Source organism: Genypterus blacodes, unplaced genomic scaffold (genome assembly GCF_046128005.1).
Source record: "Genypterus blacodes isolate CSIRO-AG114 ecotype Tasmania unplaced genomic scaffold, CSIRO-AGI_Gbla_v1 ptg000017l_1, whole genome shotgun sequence".
NCBI classification, from domain to species: domain Eukaryota; kingdom Metazoa; phylum Chordata; class Actinopteri; order Ophidiiformes; family Ophidiidae; genus Genypterus; species Genypterus blacodes.
This window is the reverse complement of record NW_027466831.1, coordinates 5,674,735-5,695,424: the sequence shown is the minus strand read 5'-3', so window position 1 is coordinate 5,695,424 and position 20,690 is coordinate 5,674,735. Positions and strand designations below refer to the sequence as shown.

Here is a 20,690-nt window from a genome sequence, read left to right as displayed (position 1 = left end):
GGTAATGGGACACGTGAAAATATCCAATAGGAAGCATTGATTCATATTAAAATGTTATATATATCATAAAAATGTCAATCTTAATGCAGAATGGCTGATCATTGCTTCAGTCATCATCAGTCAACAATATCAGCATCTCTTCAAGGATCATTCTGTAAACTCTATGCTTTCCTGTAATTACTTCAATTGTGGCCTTCTGTTGTTATTTACATACATCTGCAATATTTTCCCTGGCTGGGAATCAGTGACTTTTGTTGTAAAAGTGCTTTTCTCCCCCAGCATTATCATTACGTCTATTTTTCTGTGCTTTCTCACTTTTTCTGTCTGCGCCCCGGTCGCCGCGGCTGCGTTGGGAGCCGTTACGGCGCGCGCATCCAGTTCATCACAGACACCAAATTGAATCTGGGATGTCAGCAGATGTGGTCCAAACAATATTTACTGCCTCCCTCCAGAGAACAGCTGTTTTTATTTAGCAGATAAATAAGAAGATGGAGGAAGGGATTAATGAATACATGTGTGCCAATTAAGACGCACAAAAAGATGGGGGGAGGGACGTGAGAGACGTGTGTGTGTCAGGGCTGCTGCTCACCGGCTGTGGCGTGGCTTTGGGCTCTGTGGACTTGACATGGAGGTGCGTCATCATGGCTTGCAGACGCTCTTTGTCTTTCGCTAGCTGTAATGAGGAAGGAGAAGGCATTTAATCTTTCATGAACCAAAAAAGAAAAGATATTCCTCTGCTTCTATTCATTGGGTACAGCCCCGTTTACAGCCCGAGTGTTTCAGCAAATCAATCTCTCTGCTCTTGGGATCATCTAATTATTTGTTTTCCAATTGCTTTTGGACGCCGTCAACGATTCCACACTTCAGACGATCTAACTACAGCCTCTGATTCAAGGTTAAGCTATACTGCGTCTCATTGCCAATAACAACCCTCAGCCCTTTCTACCTGTCGAAAAACTGAGGGCTGTCTTAGCTGCCTGCTTAAATTATGGTGATAGGCTGCGAGCGGAGGAAGTCTGCGTCTGATAAACCTTCGCTCCTTCCTTTTGGATAAAACGCCACCAGAGCGGAAATAATAGGCTGCTGCTACGCTGCAGTGTTAAGCATGGGAACTCATAATCCATATTCATTTTGACATTATTTGAGCATTGTGTTGTGAATATGCACCGTATAACACCAGTGAATATTTCTGGAGCGGTTCTCAAACTGTGGTGTGTGTTCCATTAGCTGTACTTGGAAGTGTCTGAAGAGCATCAAGACGTTTCTGAATCAAAACAAAATGTTGTGTTTTTCCAGTGTGCTTATAATTATTTTTAGATTTAAAATAACGATGTTTTCTGGCCTGTGTGTCAGACTGTGGACCTTCTGTGTGGGCTTCAGGAACTTTGTGCAGCCATACTGTCAAATACTGAGGTGGGATTTGGACCACAAAGATTGAGAGCCACTGGATTACTGCGTGCAATCTGGGATACATTAAATATGATTCTGCTGTATTTGCATAGCAACGCCAACTAATAAATAAAAACACTAATGTGGAATGGTTTCTTATATTTCCCTCCGCAATATTAGGAAAGATGTGCAAGCTTACATTAGCATGGTGGTCATAGTGACACACACACACACACACACACACACACATTGGGCATTACAAAGCACCATTAATGGAGTGACAGTGAACCGTGTCTTTTTCCATAAGTGCATTCTAAATGTACACGTGCATATTTTTCCACAACAACGACTCCTGACAGAGTGCGTCTGAGTAACTTTTCTGTTCTGAGCCGCAGCTCGACATTGAGCCTGAGACGTTACGCCGCCACGTCATTTCGCCAAGTGTTTTATTGTTGTTAAAAGTCATAAATAACTTTAAAACCCAGTAAAATTCAAAATGTAATTATCTTCTCTACTTAGCCCCAGGCGCTTCATATATCTTTGCCTGGCTGTCATGCATACATAACACATTTTTAATGACTGGTTACTTGCAAATGTACAAAATAATTTCATTCTCCGCCCCCCCTCCAGCCCGTGACCCCGTGGCTGAGATGAGACGGACAGGGAGGGGTTCCGGCGGACGCGTCGGAACTGTCAAGAGAAAGGAGGCGCGCAAATATTTGGGCCAAACCAAACGTTGAAACAATACCTGCAGCTCCAGCTGTTGCACGACCTGCATTTGCACCCGACACTGGGCCGTGCTCCTGTCATCCAGGGCGTGCTCATTGTTGAGATGCCTGGAAAACAAAAAGGCAGAGATCACACAAAAATGCTGATGTCAGTTTTGCTTCCACATCCGGCAGCCTTTTTAGATGTCAGAGACTAAAGTCCTGTGATGTCAACTTTAATAATTCAACCTGGCAAGTGAGCCGAGCACAGAGTGTAAAGGTGCAGGACAACATTTAGGGTAAACACTAAGCAGGACTCACACACATCAAATTAGCAACATACTGCGAGCAGGAAATAGAGGAACAATGTCTTTGAACACAGAAAGACTTTTTCATATTTCATGAGGATCACGTCTGCTCTGACTAAAGCTGACAGATAAGAAGGAATGACTGAAGAAGTTCAGGTTGGATTCCTCTGCTAAATTATGCACTCGGGCTTTAATAGTATTTCTTCTGAATACGGTTTTCCTTTAACCGAGCTGATTTGCCCTATTTTCTTGTTTTTCTGTTAATTGTGTCATTAAACTTAAGGGAACTCAAATAAAGCGAGAGCAGAGAGTGAGGACAACAGGACGAGGAGATGAGATCTGTCACACCCTTGAATTATGGATATAATTATGCGTGATTATTTTATACGGGGGAAGATGTTCTCTTTTCCTGTACGTTTATAACTAATCTAAATAAGTAGCTCGCCGGGCAGCAGACAGGGTTTTTGTGTGTGTGTGTGTGTGTGTGATTTATATAAAATGGTGGAGATAAGGTTCACGAGTGAGGGAAATATGATTGGAGGAATTTTATCAGCCGCCGCATGAATTACTGTTTGAAAATGCTTATGCAGGGGCATTTCATTAATCATTTAATCATAATCCAAGCAGGATGTTTGAACTGATTTCACAAATACCCTTTCATTTCACTACTTCATTATGCTCGCTAATGGATCCAATATATTATATATATCATAAATTATATCACATCTTCGGTGACCATGTAGGTCACTGTCACTAGGCGTGTCTCTGTGCACACAGTGGCGCCGGGCAGATGGGAAGAGCGGCGCGTAAACGTGCCTGCCTTCCCAAATGCACTTTTTCTGTCATTTACTGCAAATCAAAAATAGCCAGAGTCAACCTGGGGAAGACGGCACAGAGGCTGCGCCGGCGACATGATGGCCCAATAAATTTGAAGCCATTGCTTTATGTACAGACAACACATTTGTGCATTAAAAAGTGCACATACATCCAGAAAACAGACACACGTGAGGCCGAGGGAAATTGATGGCGCTCTGCTCCGAATGTGAAGGTTTCTGTTCTAGCCGCGCCGTCGTCAACCTTGAGGTGAATGATTTAAATCTGTACAGGAAATATGGTCCTCTCCTCCCGCACGTCTCCCCATTATGTTTTGATAATACATTTTTCAGAATGTGTGCGATATGCATTCAGCACTTGAAGTTAATTATTGTGGCCAGAAAAGAAATTAAAAGTGCGTATTTAAAGAAAGAGCGGGCAATAACCCCCTTTGCTGAAATCAATTGGGGCTTCTCTGGGCTTTTCCATTTGTTTGACTCGAATAAATGCCCGTTTAATTAAGTAGGCTAGGAAATGAAACTGGTAAACATTTCCGGACATCTTACTAAATTTCAAAGAAGGAAATAATAGGTAAAGACGTTTCAACTTCAATTTAACTGGCACAGAGTGAATTTTCAATGAAGGGCGGCCTACGTGAGCAGCTTTGGAATTTCTCTCTTCATAGGAGCCGTGTGCCCCGCTTCTTTTCATCCTTTGTTACATTCCACTTTATTTCTTCTAATGACATGGAGAGTCACAGTGCATAATTAATAGGAAATGAAATATTCAAATGGCCCTAATGCAGCCTTGAGAGGAGCGTCTGGACATGGGAGCAGGGGATACAGGGGCGGGGGGGGGAGTTGACATCGAGAGAGACTATGAACGTTGGCATGTGTCACTTTCTGGACTTCAATTGAAGCCGCTTTTAAAAGCTCTCTGGCAGGATGACAGTCCCTAATGTAAATTACCACAATAAAACAAGTTAAACAGACATTCCTTTAACAGTCAGCTTTTTACACATCAGTTAATTTTTTTTTCTCCCTTTATACTTTTTAATTATATAGACTGGACCCAGAGCTTAAGGCTGTCCCTGTGGACAGTTTATCTTCTTTACTGTTGATTGGAATTTAAAATTAACTGCATACATCTGTACAGTCCGAGCGATTCTACTCTGAATGCATATTTTGAAATATCTAACTTTTTCTTTTACACAATTATTCTTCATTTTCACAGAGTGTTTTTTTTTTTTACAACATCTGTTTTGAAACACACATGTCCTTTTATTATCCTTCATTCAATTCCCTCATGAGCAATTATGGGACAGTATTTTGGTGTGAGAGTGAACTTTGGCGGTGTGGCGGTAGAGCACTAGAGGGCACTGCAGTGTTTCCCTGCCTCTGACCTCTGACTGGACACTGAACAGAGGGGTCCTGACCCTCGTAACAAAAAAGCGCGGCGCTCTCTGCTGTGAACTCAACCCCACCCTCCTCGCTGCTGAATTGAAAACAGGAATAGGGATTTGGTGCTTTGTATTTATCAAGATAGTGCGTGTAGGTATGTAATGTTTTCTTTAGAAGATAGAATAAATACACACACAGTTTAAAACAACACTGCAGTGCTGCGTTAGTTGTTACTGTTGGCATGCGGAGCAGAAATCTGGTTGACGTTAGAGTCCTCCTCACCTTTCTTTCTCTATGGTATACAGTACACTGTGTTCTACTGACTGACACACACACACACACACACACACACACACAACACTCCTCACCCATTTATCCCCGCTGTACCACGCTTTCCTGAAAAGAATTATAAAGCCTTATGAATTCTTTGTTTTTATTTGTGATTCTTTTTGGAGGCCTGGGTTTCATGTGGAAGTGCTTAAGGGTTTGAGAGTTAACACCTTGGTGAGCTGCTCGCACTCTCGCCTGCTGTTAAACAAAGGCGGCTTTGTGGAGACTCTCCCCAAATGTTTTCTTAACATGTTCCAAGCAGTTTGGGCAGGCAACTAAAGTAAACAAGATGTTGCCATGATAAAAACACTTGTAAAAACATAGCAGAGTGCACTTAGAGACTTTTTAAGGCAGAGCTCCACCGGGCGCACAGAATTTAATTCCCCTCTCTTCTATAAACAAAGGGTGAGGCAATGTCAGAATACAATAAATAGTGATGGATTTAAGAGGGCACTCCCTAAACTAGAATATGTGTGTGTGTGTGTGTGTGTGTGTGTGTGTGTGTGTGTGTGTGTGTGTGTGTAATACAGTGTTTAATAACTCTGTGTAATAAGAGGCTGTATAATAAGAGGCTGTCCTAACTTAGACAAATAATTCTTGTCTATATAAAATACATAACTGCCACTTATCTTGTGTTATACAAAGAGTTTGGGTCACTTCATGCACAGTTTAACTCTGCTCTCAAAGTGAATGATCGAGAGCAGCCAAAATATTGAGTCCAACCCTTCAGCTCTATGCAGCACCTATCGCCGCGCCGTGTGTGAGGAATCTGTGTTCTACCGGCACTTGTTTTAGGATAATGGAATTGTGTCATATCTTGTTTAAAGTGCGACTAATCCGGGGTGACAGTGAGCCATTGATCGGCTGCCACAACGCAGATGTTTTCATCCTACCCGTAACCATGGCGCTGTTATGTGTTGGATTACCTCGAGCGCGCCACACACACGGTTGATTAGTAAACCAGGGGTCTGGCTCAGAAGGGGAGTCGAGGTGCTGAACAAAGGCCTAAAGGGAGCTGCACAGGGGCGGAGATACCACTCCGCAGGTGAGGCTGACTTTGTGGAAATTGTGAAATTATAAATATATTGTTAATGAATGAATTCAAATGAAAGTTGTTGTCGATTGTCTCTGTGTTTGTATATTTGTGTGTATTAGTAGAGTCAATGTTTTAGGGCATAAAAAACAAGTTAAAGAGAGAAGACATAAGAAAGGAGGAGGATGATAAACAGGCTGCTGGGAGAGAGACAGAAAGAGCTGAGCAAGGCACACACACACACACACACACACACAAACAATCCCCCTGTCCAGTGACAAGGGCAAACATGCGGAGCGCCCTAAGTGTGGGCTGCCACAGATAAACATCCTCCTGTTGTTTGTTTGGGAAAAACGGCCCCTGTCACCATGGGAACAGCACTTATCACAGGAATTAGAGGTCCATGCAGTTCTCAGAAGGAGACCCCACCTCAGTACCCTTGTTGAGAGAAGGCCAGCTAGCACCCACACTCAGGAATAACAACCGGCTGCACCTGTAGTGCCTCTGAGTTACGGCGGGCTGCTATAGGTGTTAACGACCCGTCACAAGGACGCACAGGCCGCCACGGAAATGAGAGTTCAGACTCCAACTTTTACTTACTTGAGGAATGAGTGGAAATCATCAAACACTGCTTCACATCCGGGCCACTTGCAAACGCCATGGCCGTAGAGAGGGTGACAGTGGGGAGAATGCTCTTCTAGTGTGGATCTAGAAGAGAGAGAGAGAGAGAGAGAGAGAGAGAGAGAGAGAGAGTCAGTACCTTTACTTTGATTATACTTTGTCATCTTCTTCAAACGCCGTGTAAACACCTACATGCAACTGAAACGGGCACAAGTCAAACTCCAATCTGTGCACATACTATAGGCCTTAATCCCATTTTGCCTTTCAGTGCCTGCTGCTCGTGCCTCCCTTTGTGTACTGTATGATCTTTCCACATGACAACGTCGACTTCAGCTTGACCTGTGTTCCTCGCCTGTGTGGAATCGCTGTAACTGTGCGATCTTTGCTTGCTCGGCTCTTACAACAGAGAACTTGCATTGTGGGAGCTCGACCAAATCAATACGTAATTATTTAGTATCACCGGGCAGTGCTGCGATTCACTTTGATCAGGACTGCTGGGGGGCTCCCTTAGATGTCGGCTCCTCTGCTCTGCCTGCTGCCTCATATCCCAGAACCCATCTGGAGAATTCAGCGCCGCTACGGGAAACCTCCAAATGCATCAGTCGCCTTCACACAGAGCACAAACTGTAAACATCCCTGGCTTGGTATCCATTTATCTACTGACCAATTCATGTCACCAAGGGATGACAAGCACCATCTTACAGGGAGCGTATGGCTTCCTTACAATCAGGCCTAAACGGCAGGAACGTCCCTAAAAAACAAACTTTACAACATCTTCCATATGGCGAGAGGTGCGGGACCGCAGCTAACCACCATCAGCGGCGAGAGAAAAAGGGGGCCTGTGTGGAGGCGATGTGCGCTAAGAGAGCGAGACAGGCAACCATATGGACACAGGCACTATACAAGACACACAACTTTCAGCTACAAGAGCCTGGGGGACTGGCCTATATCGCTACCACCTGTGCTCGTGGTGGCTCGCGAGCATATTGCCGCTGCCTCCACTCCAGCCTGAGCCCGGCGCTGTGCGACGACGGGCCGGATAGAGAGATTCATTACAGCCCAAACTGCTGCGCTCCCACCGGGGAATAACGCCAGACACTAAAATCTCATTCATATACATGTATTCAATAAGAGACAACACCTACTGCTACTTCGGGGGGGACGTCTTGAAGGAGAGAGAGGAGAGAAATAAATAATAAATACCATCTTGCACTGCTTAGCCAATCACGTGCATCCATCTGCCATGAATGAAAAATTACTGTAGAAATGAATTAGTAAGAAAGGAATTAATCTAACCGTGGAACGCCAATTTTACAGGATTAGACGGACTGATGTTCAGATTAAAATCTAATTTGTATCAATGTTAGTAAAGCTGTACTTCAAGTAGGAAATTTTAAGGGTCGTCACAGGTTTCCTTGTGTTATAATTACTTGCTTAAGAGTTCACATTGTTCATAACATGTGATAATTGAACTGCAATTAGAAAGCAGTCAAGCATTCATGAATGTGGTTAGTAGTTTTTTTTTCCTCAGTCAGAAGTCAGAATTCTTTTTTTTTTATTCAATTATGAATTATGCATTCACATTAAGACCTCTGTTTTGATACAGCTAATAAATAGATGGCACAGGAGCTATTATAATGAGTTTTTAACAAGGAAATGTGTGGACTGGTGAAGGTAACGCCGGGGTTTTAATTTAAACAGATCCCCTTTTTAATTCTTTGCGAGCAGGCTTGTTGGTTAATTCTGTATTAATAAGATATTGAAATGTGGAGTGCGGTGGGAGTGAGTGAGCACAAAGCACCGTGAGGGGCTGGCAGCAGAAGAGCCCTTTTAAACGGTGGATGGCTAAACAGTAGTAAATGACAGAATTTACACCAAATGAGCTACATTAGTGTAATAGGAGAACGGCAAAGGATTCATGGGGTTTTCTCTTCTCCCGTTCGAGAAGAGAGACAGAGAAGGGGGGTGGGGGGGGGGTGGGACGCAAGAAAACGGCTGCAGTTCCCTGCATTGCGTTAAATTTGACTTACACCCACGACAGGTCTGTCAGGATGTTATTATTGTCAGGCGGCCTGGGGGAAGAACTCTCTAATGATCTTGTAGCGGCAATGAGGAAAAACTGTGTCATCAGCCTCCTTTGGAGGAGCAGGGACATTAAAATGCCAATAGACCTGGACAGAAAGTGTCTGAACCTACCAGGTGTTTGTACACAGACTGCAGAAAAGCTGGGCTCTGACAGCTGGTTGCCGGTTGTATTCTATTCTCACCACTTCCTTTGATGAGAGGCTTTGGGCTGCAAACCATTAACGATCAATGACGCGGCGTGCCGATGGACTGAATCTATCAGGAAAAATGGGAAGATTGATGCCCGCGAGGTCAGTGTCTGACCAGAGTGTGAAGCCCCAGTCACAAGACCGTCTGCCGTCTCGCTCGCCGTCGCTACTGATGTGGGCCTTATTCCCTCGTGTCTCCCTACACACACACACACACACCCACCCACACAACGATGCCATCCATTCCCATACCCCACCCCTTCAAATTTTCTTGGGTCTATACTCAATCCTTTCCTTTCCGCTTCTCTATGCCACTGCATGGTTTACCCTAAATGATTTAATTATCTTTTTTTTTTTCAAGTGTAAGACAAATGAAAGCCAAGAGAGATGGGACTACTGCACCAAATCTGATTATTTATCTCCTTAACAGATTGCTGTGTTACAGTCCCCGAGCTGTGGTTACTGATGGTTGTAGGGAAGTAAAGTGGGCCAAGCGCTTTGTGAGGATGCGCCCCCTAACAAAGCTGATGCAGCATTGTATTGGGAATTTGTGTCAGATACAGATCAGACACATTTCATTTAAATAAGCAAATCGTTGAATAAAGACAACCTGGCTCACAGGGGTATATCTCTATCCCTGCATCACAGTTCTCGGGCTGCGAAACGGCGCTGACTGACGGATTGATTGACCGAGGCCCTGGTCGTATCGGGATGTTATTCAGACAAACAGAAATCCCAGCCCGCCTCGACCAAAGTGTTCTTTGAGACAACTAAAAGCAGGAACACGTGCCGAGTCTTCGGCGTGTCAAGCCGGCAGTGATTGAATTTCTCCTCCTTCCTTAAGACGGAAGTGCAAAGCCGGTGAGTGATGCCTGTGGATGCACTTAAGGTTTTAGTTGCAGGCGTCGCTGTGCCTGGGCAGATTTTATATGACACATGAAACTAACTACATGGTACTTAGGGCCAGCTGTAAACCAATCTGAAGCCAGTCGGGAAAACAGGCCCATCAGCAGAGAGGCTTGTTTCTGTTGCATGACAAAAGGACTTGCAAAACCGCATCAATTAAAAGTTCATTAAGTTCAGCGCTGGGAGGATGAGTGGATGCTCTCTATTTACGCCCGGGCCGGCCCAGCCCATTATCCTCAACCTGATTATTCAAATCCCTGGATTATAAGACAGACATTTCACAGAGCCTTGCTTAGAATAATCATACTTAATATTTCATTTTTCTTCCCATGGATTCCGATTAGAATTGAGTCTGCATCATCAAAAGAGGGGAATAATGTTCTTGATAGTTTTTGTGATTTAGTCGCGCCCAAATTAGCATAAAGGATTATTGGCTGTGTGAATCTAAATTAGCATCATTTACTCCGTAATAAGGAATGTTTTGTGTATATTTTGTATCAGTCGCTGACTCTTAGTTCTTATTTCAAACACAAACTTGGAGACCTTTTCCGACATCTACAGGGAGAATATTCAGACAAACATTTAGATAAGCTCGCGTTAAACGGCTGTTGACATCTTCTTTAATCGCTGACAGTCTCTGCGAGGCTGAGGGCTGCCACGTCGTCTCTTAAGTTTATGTTTCAGTCCTGAACGGAGACTTGTTCTTCTCCTGTCACGGAGCTTCATCTTGTTCGGTTGCTGACAACAAAGTATGAGGGAGCAGTCGGCGAGTCTCGGCCTCCTCTGCTCTTCAAAATCCTTAAGAACTTATCCAACTAGAGATGGGAAGTGTGTGGATTCTTTCAAGTGTGAGAGGAACTAACGCTGCGTTTTCATCTGTATTTATTTACTGTATGTGCATGTGAGGACAGGCCTGTACAGGTAATAGATCTGTCTCTGCTCCATAAATCAATATTTGAAAAGAAATGACTACCTATGCATCATCCCTAAATCATGAGCAGCCAAAGTGAACCCCTCTTTCACCACCAAAGGCCCGATATGTTACAGTGCAAAACATGTTTTTATCGGCACTGCTTTCATAATGACGTGTGGGTTATGATGGCTGAAACGCGAGTCAGATGTTACGCAGTGAGCTCATGGTGCCTGGAGGCTTCTCACCAGCAGTTCAAAGATCAGAATTTGGTGCAAGAAAACATGCAAATGTGTAAGATGCCATTAATTCCTTCCTTGAGTACAGATGCAGCCGAGAGAGAGAGAGAGAGAGAGAGAGAGAGAGAGAGAGAGAGAGAGAGAGAGAGAGAGAGAGAGAGAGAGCAAAAACTATACTGATTTACTGACTTCTCTGTCAGAGAAGTCAGTAAATGTCTATTATCAGTGACTCATCCCGGTTTGGAAATATCCGATAGGCTCACTTGTTTTGATGAAGTTGTTTTTGTTAGCTTATGACAAAATGTTTGTTTCTCTTGGCTGTTATGGATAAAGGAGATTTTTCCAATATGTGCTTTTCCCTTTGTTGAAAAGACATTACAGTCCCAATACTTCTAAGGGAAAAGGTAATTTAAGGAGCAGCTGTAGTTGTCTGTGTGCAACTGAAAAAAAAATGACTTAACTCCCCCCCACCCTGCCGTCCAGGTGTTCCTTTGAAATCCCAAGCTACATCCAGCCAAAGAGAAAAGTCAGTGACAACAGTACTTTTCTCTACAAACTATAAATTAATATTAATCTGTATGCAAACCCTGTGTGGATGTGTCCATCAAAACCAGCGGCTGTGAGGAAATGCAATTTTAAATGGAACACACAGCAAATAAGCCTTCTGTTTGCTTTAGAAAAGAGGTGACAGTGAAGAGTATTTCACACCTAATTACCAGCTGGAAGGAACACAAAACAGAGGGAACACTGCAGGTCTATGAAGGCACAGGCTGCGGTCAGCTTGCGCGTCTTCTCTGACCCTCCGTCTCTTTGTGTAGAAGATATGAGGTGCGAGCGCAAAGAAAACAAACCCAAAACAAGCGACTCACACTTCTCTCTTGTGACTCATGTACTGCCCGTTGGTGGAGGCGTGCTGGTTGAGGAGTGGGTTCTTTGGCGGTGCCGGGGAGGACAGGTCAAGGCCCCGGTGGCCGTTGTTGCTGCTATTGTGCTCATCCTTCACATAAGCGTTCGTCACCTCCTTCCACAGTTGCTGCAGATCTGCTGGAATCATGCCTGAAACAAACAAATTGGATAATTAAATCAATTAACAGCTAATCCAACTCTCTTCGTCACATAATTAAATCAAAGCGTCTGTAAACAAAGCCGAGTATTAATTAGAAAACATTCTAGTACGTGGTAATGCACTGAGAGCTCTCACCCCCCCGCCCCCCGCTCCCTCGCCACCTCCTTCTCCGCTGCCATTTTCCCTGTGATCTGAAGCGTGTTTGTATACACAAATCCTTGGCATTCACGCAAATTTCATGCCCAGAGTAAATAATTAACATCCAGACAAGGCATGAAATCTGAATAATCACCATCATTTTCTCTCCACGAGAGACACGAGAGGGTGAAAACACACACACACACACACACACACACACAAAACGAAAAGTTTACAATAGCAACACTGGAAGACATCCTACCCCTGCCTCCTTGAGAAACAGGGCCCTGGGGTAATATTCTCAAAAGCGCATTAATGTGCAAAATACTTAAAGCTCTGTACCGCCTCCAATTGACACAGAAGACTTAAACCTCATTTAACAAGTCAAGCACACTGCAGCTCACGCAGCCCTTTGAAAAAAAAAACATCCCTTAAAGACAGAAGACATTTTTCTGCGTGCGGGAAACAAATCTACAGTGTGTGTTTGTGTGTATGTGTGTGTGTGTGTGCTTTCTGCCTATGAGTGACAGTGATCCCGACACCCAGGGCCAGAGTGGGGATGGAGAAGAAGGATAATGCTGTGTTTGTGCACCTCGCTCTCCAGTGAGCATGTTGGTGCAACGTGTGTGTGTGTGTGTGTGTGTGTGTGTGTGTGTGTGTGTGTGTGTGTGTGCGCGCGTGTCCATCTGTGATGTGTGTGACACAAATGAGGCGAACGTTGAAAATGTGAAATGAGATTCAGCTTGGTGGGCACAGATTCTGTGGCTATTTGTATTGTCAGTCAAAACACGCTGCGTTTGGGTAACCCGCGTTTTTAATAGCATATTGAAAGATGTAATAGGGGCATATGTATGGATTTGTATTAGGCATTCAAATCTATGCTTAAATAAGCCACATTTTTTTAAGCAGCTCTTGGATATGTGGTGAATTTAACCACAGAGCAATGGACAAGACCACTCGTTTAACATTACAATTAATTAAATCCATTCTCAAAATGAGAACCGGCAAATGAAAGATGATTTGCACATGCTTATCTCTCTGGGTTTATAGTCTCTCAGCCCCCCCTCCCTATTTCTCATCACCAGCTCTATAGATACCAGAAGTGCTCCTTTCAAGCACCAGATTGTAATACATTGTGTGCAAAATGCTTAGTCTTAATTTATTCCTGTTGTGGAAAATAACTGCGAGGTGAAGATCTCAATACGATCAGCAAAAATATTTTTAATTTGATAAGCTACTAAAGATTTTAATTATGCTGGTAATGGAGAACATTGGCCTAATGAGGCATAGGACTCCAGAGAGACACAGAGGCTAAGAACTGTGAAATGAGTCTGATAGGATTGCTGTAAATTCACACAAGATCGTTTGCATATCAAAGAGCAGGAAATGATTGCAGGACAAATCAATAACCTTTCCACGTTCCAAGGAGCGTCTTTCCTCATTCGGATATTTCCCTCTATTCTGCCTGCCCGCCCGCTCCCTTATTCTCTCCGGTGCCTTGATGTGTGCTAATCGAAGTGCACGTCCATGACAGGCTAAACATGCTTAATATTGCGGCTGGCGTTAAAGCATGCTAATCAACCCGTCGCTGCTTGGCGTCTGCTTTATCAAAGGATCCATTGTTGTTCCGACGTCGAGCACAAGTTTTTTGTTTCTTTTCTCTGTGACGGCTGGTTTGGAAAGGGAAGGTCACTGGTGATGCGAGTGTCCTGTGCTCCGACAGCGGGAACAATCATTTTCCCCCCACTTGGTGCCTGGTGACAGTGGGCGATGTATTTTTAGCCGATGTGCTTGACAGGGCGGCCCACACTGGCTCAATTACCCAGCAGTCCTGGTGACCCCGACACACTGTTTACTCAGATGAAACTGCAACGGATAGAGCGGCCTGATGAGAGAGGTAACGGAGTGGGACCAAGCTGTCTCTTTCTGGATCTACTCGGTAGTTTTATTGCTCTCTATTCCCTTCTTCCTTTTTTTGCTGCACTATCTAACCCTAACGCCCTTTCAAAAAGTAACAACAGCTATGGCTCATGATTCCACATAAATGACAATAAAATACCATTACACAAATGTCTGGGAGGGTATTACATTTTGTGTTGGGACAAACTGCATTGCGTTTCTTCTGGAGAGGTCTCCATCTGATTACTGCAGGAGACATAATGACATTGATCTCCAAATCCTCTTTCTTGGATGCCAGGTGTGTCCATCCTTAAAATGCCAGATTGGTTTATCTTTCCTCTTTCCATTTTTCAACACAACTGTTTCACTCATTACGACTGGGAAATACGGACAAGCACTTTAAAAAATGTATGTTGTTGGGACACTTGATTGATCACCGGGCTCCCAACTCAATTTTACCTCTGCAGGTAGCTCTGGCACAGAGACAGGCCGGGCTCTTCAACCTTTTCGTGTCCTTGTACCCCTGTACCCAGGTGACCATGTTCAAGCAAGCAGAAAGTTGATTTAAGGTTCATAATGACATCAGTTGCAGGCCATCATCCCCCGAATAAAAAATGGCCCCCAGTGCTCCCGGCTCTTTAAACCGGGCTGTTACTTCTCACACACAGAGCCGGTGCCATGGGGGGACAGTGACATCGCTATTAGTTTATTGTTCCGTCAGGCTGGGACCTCTGCTGCACCCCTGTTTATGTTGCCGTAATCACTGGCCTGCTGATATGCACCCCTTAGGCCTGAAATATGTCCTGTCCTAATGCTGCAGGAACTATTACCAGTAGCCCCACCGCTGGATGTATCAATCACTGACAGGTCAGCCGCATTACCCGCCGCTGTCCCTGATGTGCCTCTGCACTGTGAGTACTTCATGGCTCGCCACATTCTTTGCTTTCATATTACCAACAAATTTGTCTTGTCACTGTCCCACTGGCCTCTCCCGGACAGCTTTAAATGATGTTGTGCAGCTACAAGAACTCACTCTCTCGCTGAGCGACCTGGACGGGCGCCGGGGCAGGTTTTGTAGGTTTAAGCGACGATGTGCACAGGCGCCGGATACGCTCTGTCTCATATGTGCGGAAATATGCAAATACGCCAGCACGTAACAACTGAGAAACGTGGCATTGCTCCACTGTCTCACTTACACTCCGAGCGGGTCAAGAGGACAAGCTTTTGTGGGGGGGAGGGGGGGAGTTGGATCAAATTCATATTTATGAGAGTTATATCCTCCCCAAACACATTGTTGTAATTTATAACAGATACCGTCTGGCTGCTTCCAAGACTTTGAACATTAACGTCAAAGGAATTTACGACAAGAGAAACAAATTAAACTCTAGATAACGTGAGTAATTGTTATTCACTCAAAACGGCTATCTTCAAGTTTATACTTAATTAGTTCTATCACATTTTTGTGAGGCGAACTCAATGCAAAAACGACTCTTATCTGTCTCAGCCAGCAGTGTAGTGAAGCAGGTGACTGAAAAAGGAGCGGTAAACTGAGTTATATATCTGAAAATATTATCAAAATAAAGACTGTACACCTACTTTCCTTAAATTACTCTCTAGGATTGTTTATCATTTAGCAGCCTTTAGACAAGAGCATGTCTCAATACAGGTTAAATACAGAGACAGTGGCCTTTTCAAAATAATCCTATTGATATCTTTATTTTCAAATAAAAAGAAATGAAAATCATTGCTTATGAAGTCATGCCAATTTATTGCCCTCCGAGTCTGAATGTGTAATCACCAGAGCCAAAACAGCAGATCAACTCATCACTTCCGTTGCGGTACTAACTGCTAACTGAATATTGTAGATTAGATCGGAGCTCTATAGGCCTGATGCACTGATGCATGAACGAGTGTAGCGATGTGGAAAACAGAAAGGTCATCAATAACTTCAAACAGTCAAGCAGAAAATGTGTAGAATAGGAAGAGAAACTGGGGGCCTGAGGCGCTAAGTGTTTTAACAGCTGTCGGAGGCGCAGAGTTAACCAGCGATGAATTCCACGGGCAGACCAACCAAACCTGACTTGCTGAAACTAAGTAGTTCTGTGTGGCAAGATTAGGTTCCTCATTCTGATGTTTCGACAAACACCACCCACGCATGAAACGCACAACCAGTTTATTTTATGATGTGCGGAAAACTAAAAAGAAATTACACAGATAAAACCAAATCCACTTGCTCTACTTTCTTTGAGTGTAGGTGAGATCCCCTGGAGGTACTTGATGATGACACTAGTGTATACAGGATGTTCTGGTACTGTTGTGAAATTCAGGAGAAGTACACTACTGAGCCATATCACTGCTGTTATGCTTTACTCAAAGGGTGTGGGTATGTTTGCTAGACGTATGACATGGACCGATGCCATGAAACACACTCACAACACAGCAGCCCTCCACGCCTGTGCCTATGGCAATCATCTGCAAGCGGATGAGTGATTCCATACCTAGTCCAAACAATAACACCACTGTACAAACCCTGTTTGTGTTTGCCTATTACCTAAGCACTCCCCAAACCCTCCCATTTTATCGCCCTTATCTTGTTATTTCAAAACTGTTTGTCTTAGCTGGGAATGAATAGTCAATGACATGTACTAAAACCCCTTATGAAGGCGTCTTTGTCACAAAGTAGCCACACCTTAACAAAATATTAAAGAGTAAATAAAGAAGTAAACTTCCCGACCAAACAACCAGCATTGAGCCGCTATCAAATAACAGACGGTTTCACAATGACAAGTTTAGTGGCAGCTTAAGAACAATAGAGCCAGTATTCCTCCCAGCTAGAAGACGGTGCCAATCACTCAGTATGTTTACATGCTCTACTACAATTCTTGACGGTACTGCCAACAAGGCAAAAATGCTCATAAGTTGCATACACCAATGAAATGTATAGGATTCCATCATTCGCTGAGTATACAACTCGTTGCTTGATTGTGAGAGAATGTGCTTACACAGATTCACGTTCACATGCTTTGGTTGATCAATTTACACTTCATTTAAGACTGTTACTGTTACTCAGAGTACATCAACTTCAGTTTGCCGATTTCAATGTAGTAAAGAAGTTTTAAAGTACTAACTGAGGCTGTATGACAGGTACCTGAAGTGCGAAGCATCGGAGGAAGGGGATATTTAAGTCTCCTGTCCAGTAGTATAATAGATAATAAATGGACAGTAGATGCTAAACCTTGCTGTCATGGGATAATAAACTATCACTTAAACAATTGCAGAATTGGTTGGAGAGTGAGGACATTGAATGAGTAATTGTAAATCAAATTTCCCATGGCTTTAGTCCCTTTAAGCTTGAAACACTACATGCGGTTACACCCTTAAGTGGTGCATTATTTCATGCTGACTAAACAACCTTTGTCCAGGTTGCAATAGTAGCGCATCAGAAACTAGTCTGAATACGCAGTAATAGGTGGATTTACAGCTACACAAGCACAAGATGTTAAAATGGAGTCCCCTGAAGTTCTGTGATGTCATTGTTTCTGTCCATTGAAATCATCCCATTGGAATACTTTCTCTTGTAAGACAATTTACAGTTGTAATAATGCAATTATGGAATAAGGTATGATCAGTAAAAAGCTCCTAAGGAATTCTCAAAACAGATCTATAAGACTAAACCCTAATCTCCTTAACTTTTGTCTTGATACCCAGAAGCTAAAACTTCTACCGTTTTGTCAGCAAACAATCCTTGGCACATGTGCAGTGGTTAGACTGGAGGGGAGAAAAGCAGTTGGGGTGCAGCTCTGTGAGTGGTGCAGCACTGTGTGGTACGGTGCGTACTGACCCTGAGTGAGGGAGTGCAGGGGCAGGCCAGTCTGTCCAGGCTGGATGGTGAGCAGGCCTTGCCTCTGAAGGTTGAGCAGATGCTGCTGCTGGACCTGCTGGACTTGCAGGAGCTGCTGCTGGAAGGCCAACTGCTGTGCCGACACCTGCTGCTATTCCCATGCACGCACGCACGCACACGCACACACACACACACACACACACACACAGAAAAAGAAACAGAGAGATATAGAGAGGCACACCATCAGCAAACATGCACATATATTAAATACATATAGGGTTGCATATGAGCCAGTGCGAACATGTAAAGCTGGTTTGTCCATTAATGAATCCTTGGTATGCACGCAAAGACACGTGCAGGCTCCAGGTTCAAACAGGCAGTATAGAAAACAGCACAAGGGTTCACCGAGTTCTCATTTAGATGTGGGAAATTTAACACAATGAATCAACACATTTTTTACACCAATGGTTAAAGAGTTAATTTGCTTCAATTTTGAGCCGCACCAACCAGAGCAGAGGAGTTTCTTTAGAGAGCAATTTTCACATATTTTGCCTTTAGTGTGGGTTTGTCTCGGGCTAGGCACACTTAAGACAGGTGGAGTATACATCTCCCTCTCTTAATTAATGAGGAGTGGGGAGGCAAATGACAAACAATGAAACAACATAGTTAATCATTCATAATAAGAGCCACAGGAATTTAATTACACCCATTCATAATTCAGCAAACAACGTGTGACTAAATCAAAGTGCTTAATAACCACCTTAGCAACTCTCACAACTCTCCCAGGCATGGCGCTGAGCTCAGGGATACTCTCTATCCCCAACCAGCACACCGCTAAGCCATGATAAAACACACACCCTGGCCTGACTGGAAATAGTTGTTTTGTTGGACTAACTGTGTTACAAGTATTTCATCAGGTGAAGTTTAATCAAATGCCAGCGCATCCTTACTGATTCAGGGGGTTAGGATGGATAAACTGTGCGAAGTGAGAAGTGTGAACGTGTCTCGAGATGAAAAGGGAACTGGAGGGAATATGAAAGTGGAGAAGAAGATGAGGAGGGAAGGAAGGCAAACTAATAAATAGAAGGAAATTATCTAATATCCCCAATCTCCTCTGAGTCAAAACAAATGAGAGATGCTATTTAGATAACAGAGCCACAGAGGAGAGAGATGACTTTTAACCATTTAATCAATTCCCAATTTCAAGAGACCGCCAGTCAACTCACCCAAACATCAACCATCTCCACTTATCTCCAAATCAACAACAAACTGATACATATGAGTGTGTCATTTGTTGTCTTTTACGTTAAGGATAGCAAAATAAACACGCATTTCCTCAACGTGTTTATGAGTATATAAGGCCAGTTGTCACGTGGGTGGGGGAGAGGAGGGGGCATAATACAGCAGTGTTGGGCTGCCAAGCTGTGCACCGCGCCCTGTTACCAAACACAGGATACACCACTTTGTTTACTTCTCACAATTGAGCGCGCACAAAAAAGGTCTCTGTGCAACGCGGCTGTCAGGTCACTGGCTAGGAGCTCTGAACTACTGAAACAGCCAGATAAAACGCGCCCGCCCCACCGTTCGGCTTGTCAAAAGGTTTCTAGCGGCCTTCCTTTCCCTTCCTCTCCCTCCCTCCCTCCGCCCAATTTGCCTACTGCCCCCCCGCCCGACTAAAAATATGACCAGGCAGCGCTGGTCTATTCCAGCCACCAGGGTCGTCTCATTGGATCAATCAGGCAAAGGAGCAGCTTCCACAGTGGCTCATAATTCAAGAGTGAGCACATTTGCTCACAGCCTCACGGGCCGGCTAAACCAAAAAAGAGACAAACGAAAGTGAAAAGGGGAGAAGATAGAGGCATGATAGAGATCTCGCAGAGGTTTCAGTGCAGTTCAGGATACAGGTGGCCTGTGATCTCCTCTGATCTGTCCTATTTATGAAAGGAGGTTGGTTTTTTCCCCCCCTCTTCATCAGTGTTAAAGACGTTTCTCGTGTCTGCAGCGGTTCTCTGTTCTGCAGCTCCTGCCTGACAGCCTGAGACAAAGATAATGGTGCTACGGGGGTGGGAGTTCACAAGGCACAATGCCTTTCATCAGAGCGCTAAATAAATAGAGGGTGGCTTTTCGGGGGGAAAAAAAAGGAAGAAAGAAAGACAGAAATTGAATATTGCAAATGAATTTAACTCTCTCCCCTTTACGTTTTTTCTCTCTTCTGGTCCCATCAGCTGACAAGAACTCCAGTGGGCTCCCAGCATGCAGACACATTAAAAACCCCAGACCCAATAGACCAAATAAGAGGTTAACAAGAAGTGGCACAAGGGAGAGAAAAATACAGTCCCTGACAAATGATAAAGAGTGGCACTGGCAGGCCTTTATTGTCAAGCTTCAAATATAAAGTTAAAGATCTTTGAAAAACTAAATTTTGATGTCTTTAAAATAAAAGAGGCACAAAGCAACAACAGGGGGTTATTGTCTGACAGCCACAGGGGAGTCGCTGCATAATTCTTATTCTGTCTTTTGATGGCTGCGAGAAATGCGATTGAAAAGCGGAGAGAGAGAGAGAGAGAGAGAGAGAGCGAGAGGGAGAGAGAAAGAAAACATCGGCGGAGGGGGGGAGCCTCTTGAGGCTGCATCCATTTCCTGTGATCATACATAATATGCTTCAAAAGTTGTTTTTTCTTTTATTCTTGTACTCCATTCAACTGATCAATTGCACCTCCTCGACACCCTCCCCCCCCCCCCCCCCCCCCCCCCCCCACCTCCCCTACTCCTCTAGTGTTTACATCAGATGCGACTTAGTGACAGGCCCTATCTGAG

General features: G+C 44.0%; 1 protein-coding gene across 14 annotated transcripts in view; it reads right to left on the bottom strand.

Annotated features, from left to right (window-relative positions):
* foxp1b (forkhead box P1b) overlaps nucleotides 1-20,690 on the bottom strand; it is a 142,106-nt gene that overhangs the window by 10,510 nt on the left and 110,906 nt on the right. For 13 of the 14 annotated variants that reach the window (XM_076141407.1, XM_076141416.1, XM_076141410.1 and 10 more), the window contains 5 exons: nucleotides 17,874-18,024; nucleotides 11,799-11,985; nucleotides 6,581-6,688; nucleotides 2,138-2,225; nucleotides 590-673 (listed from right to left, as the gene is read on the bottom strand). In XM_076141407.1, coding sequence (XP_075997522.1) covers nucleotides 590-673; nucleotides 2,138-2,225; nucleotides 6,581-6,688; nucleotides 11,799-11,985; nucleotides 17,874-18,024 — 618 coding nt within the window. The remainder of the gene's footprint in view (nucleotides 1-589; nucleotides 674-2,137; nucleotides 2,226-6,580; nucleotides 6,689-11,798; nucleotides 11,986-17,873; nucleotides 18,025-20,690) is intronic. The other variant, XM_076141417.1, reaches the window with a different exon arrangement.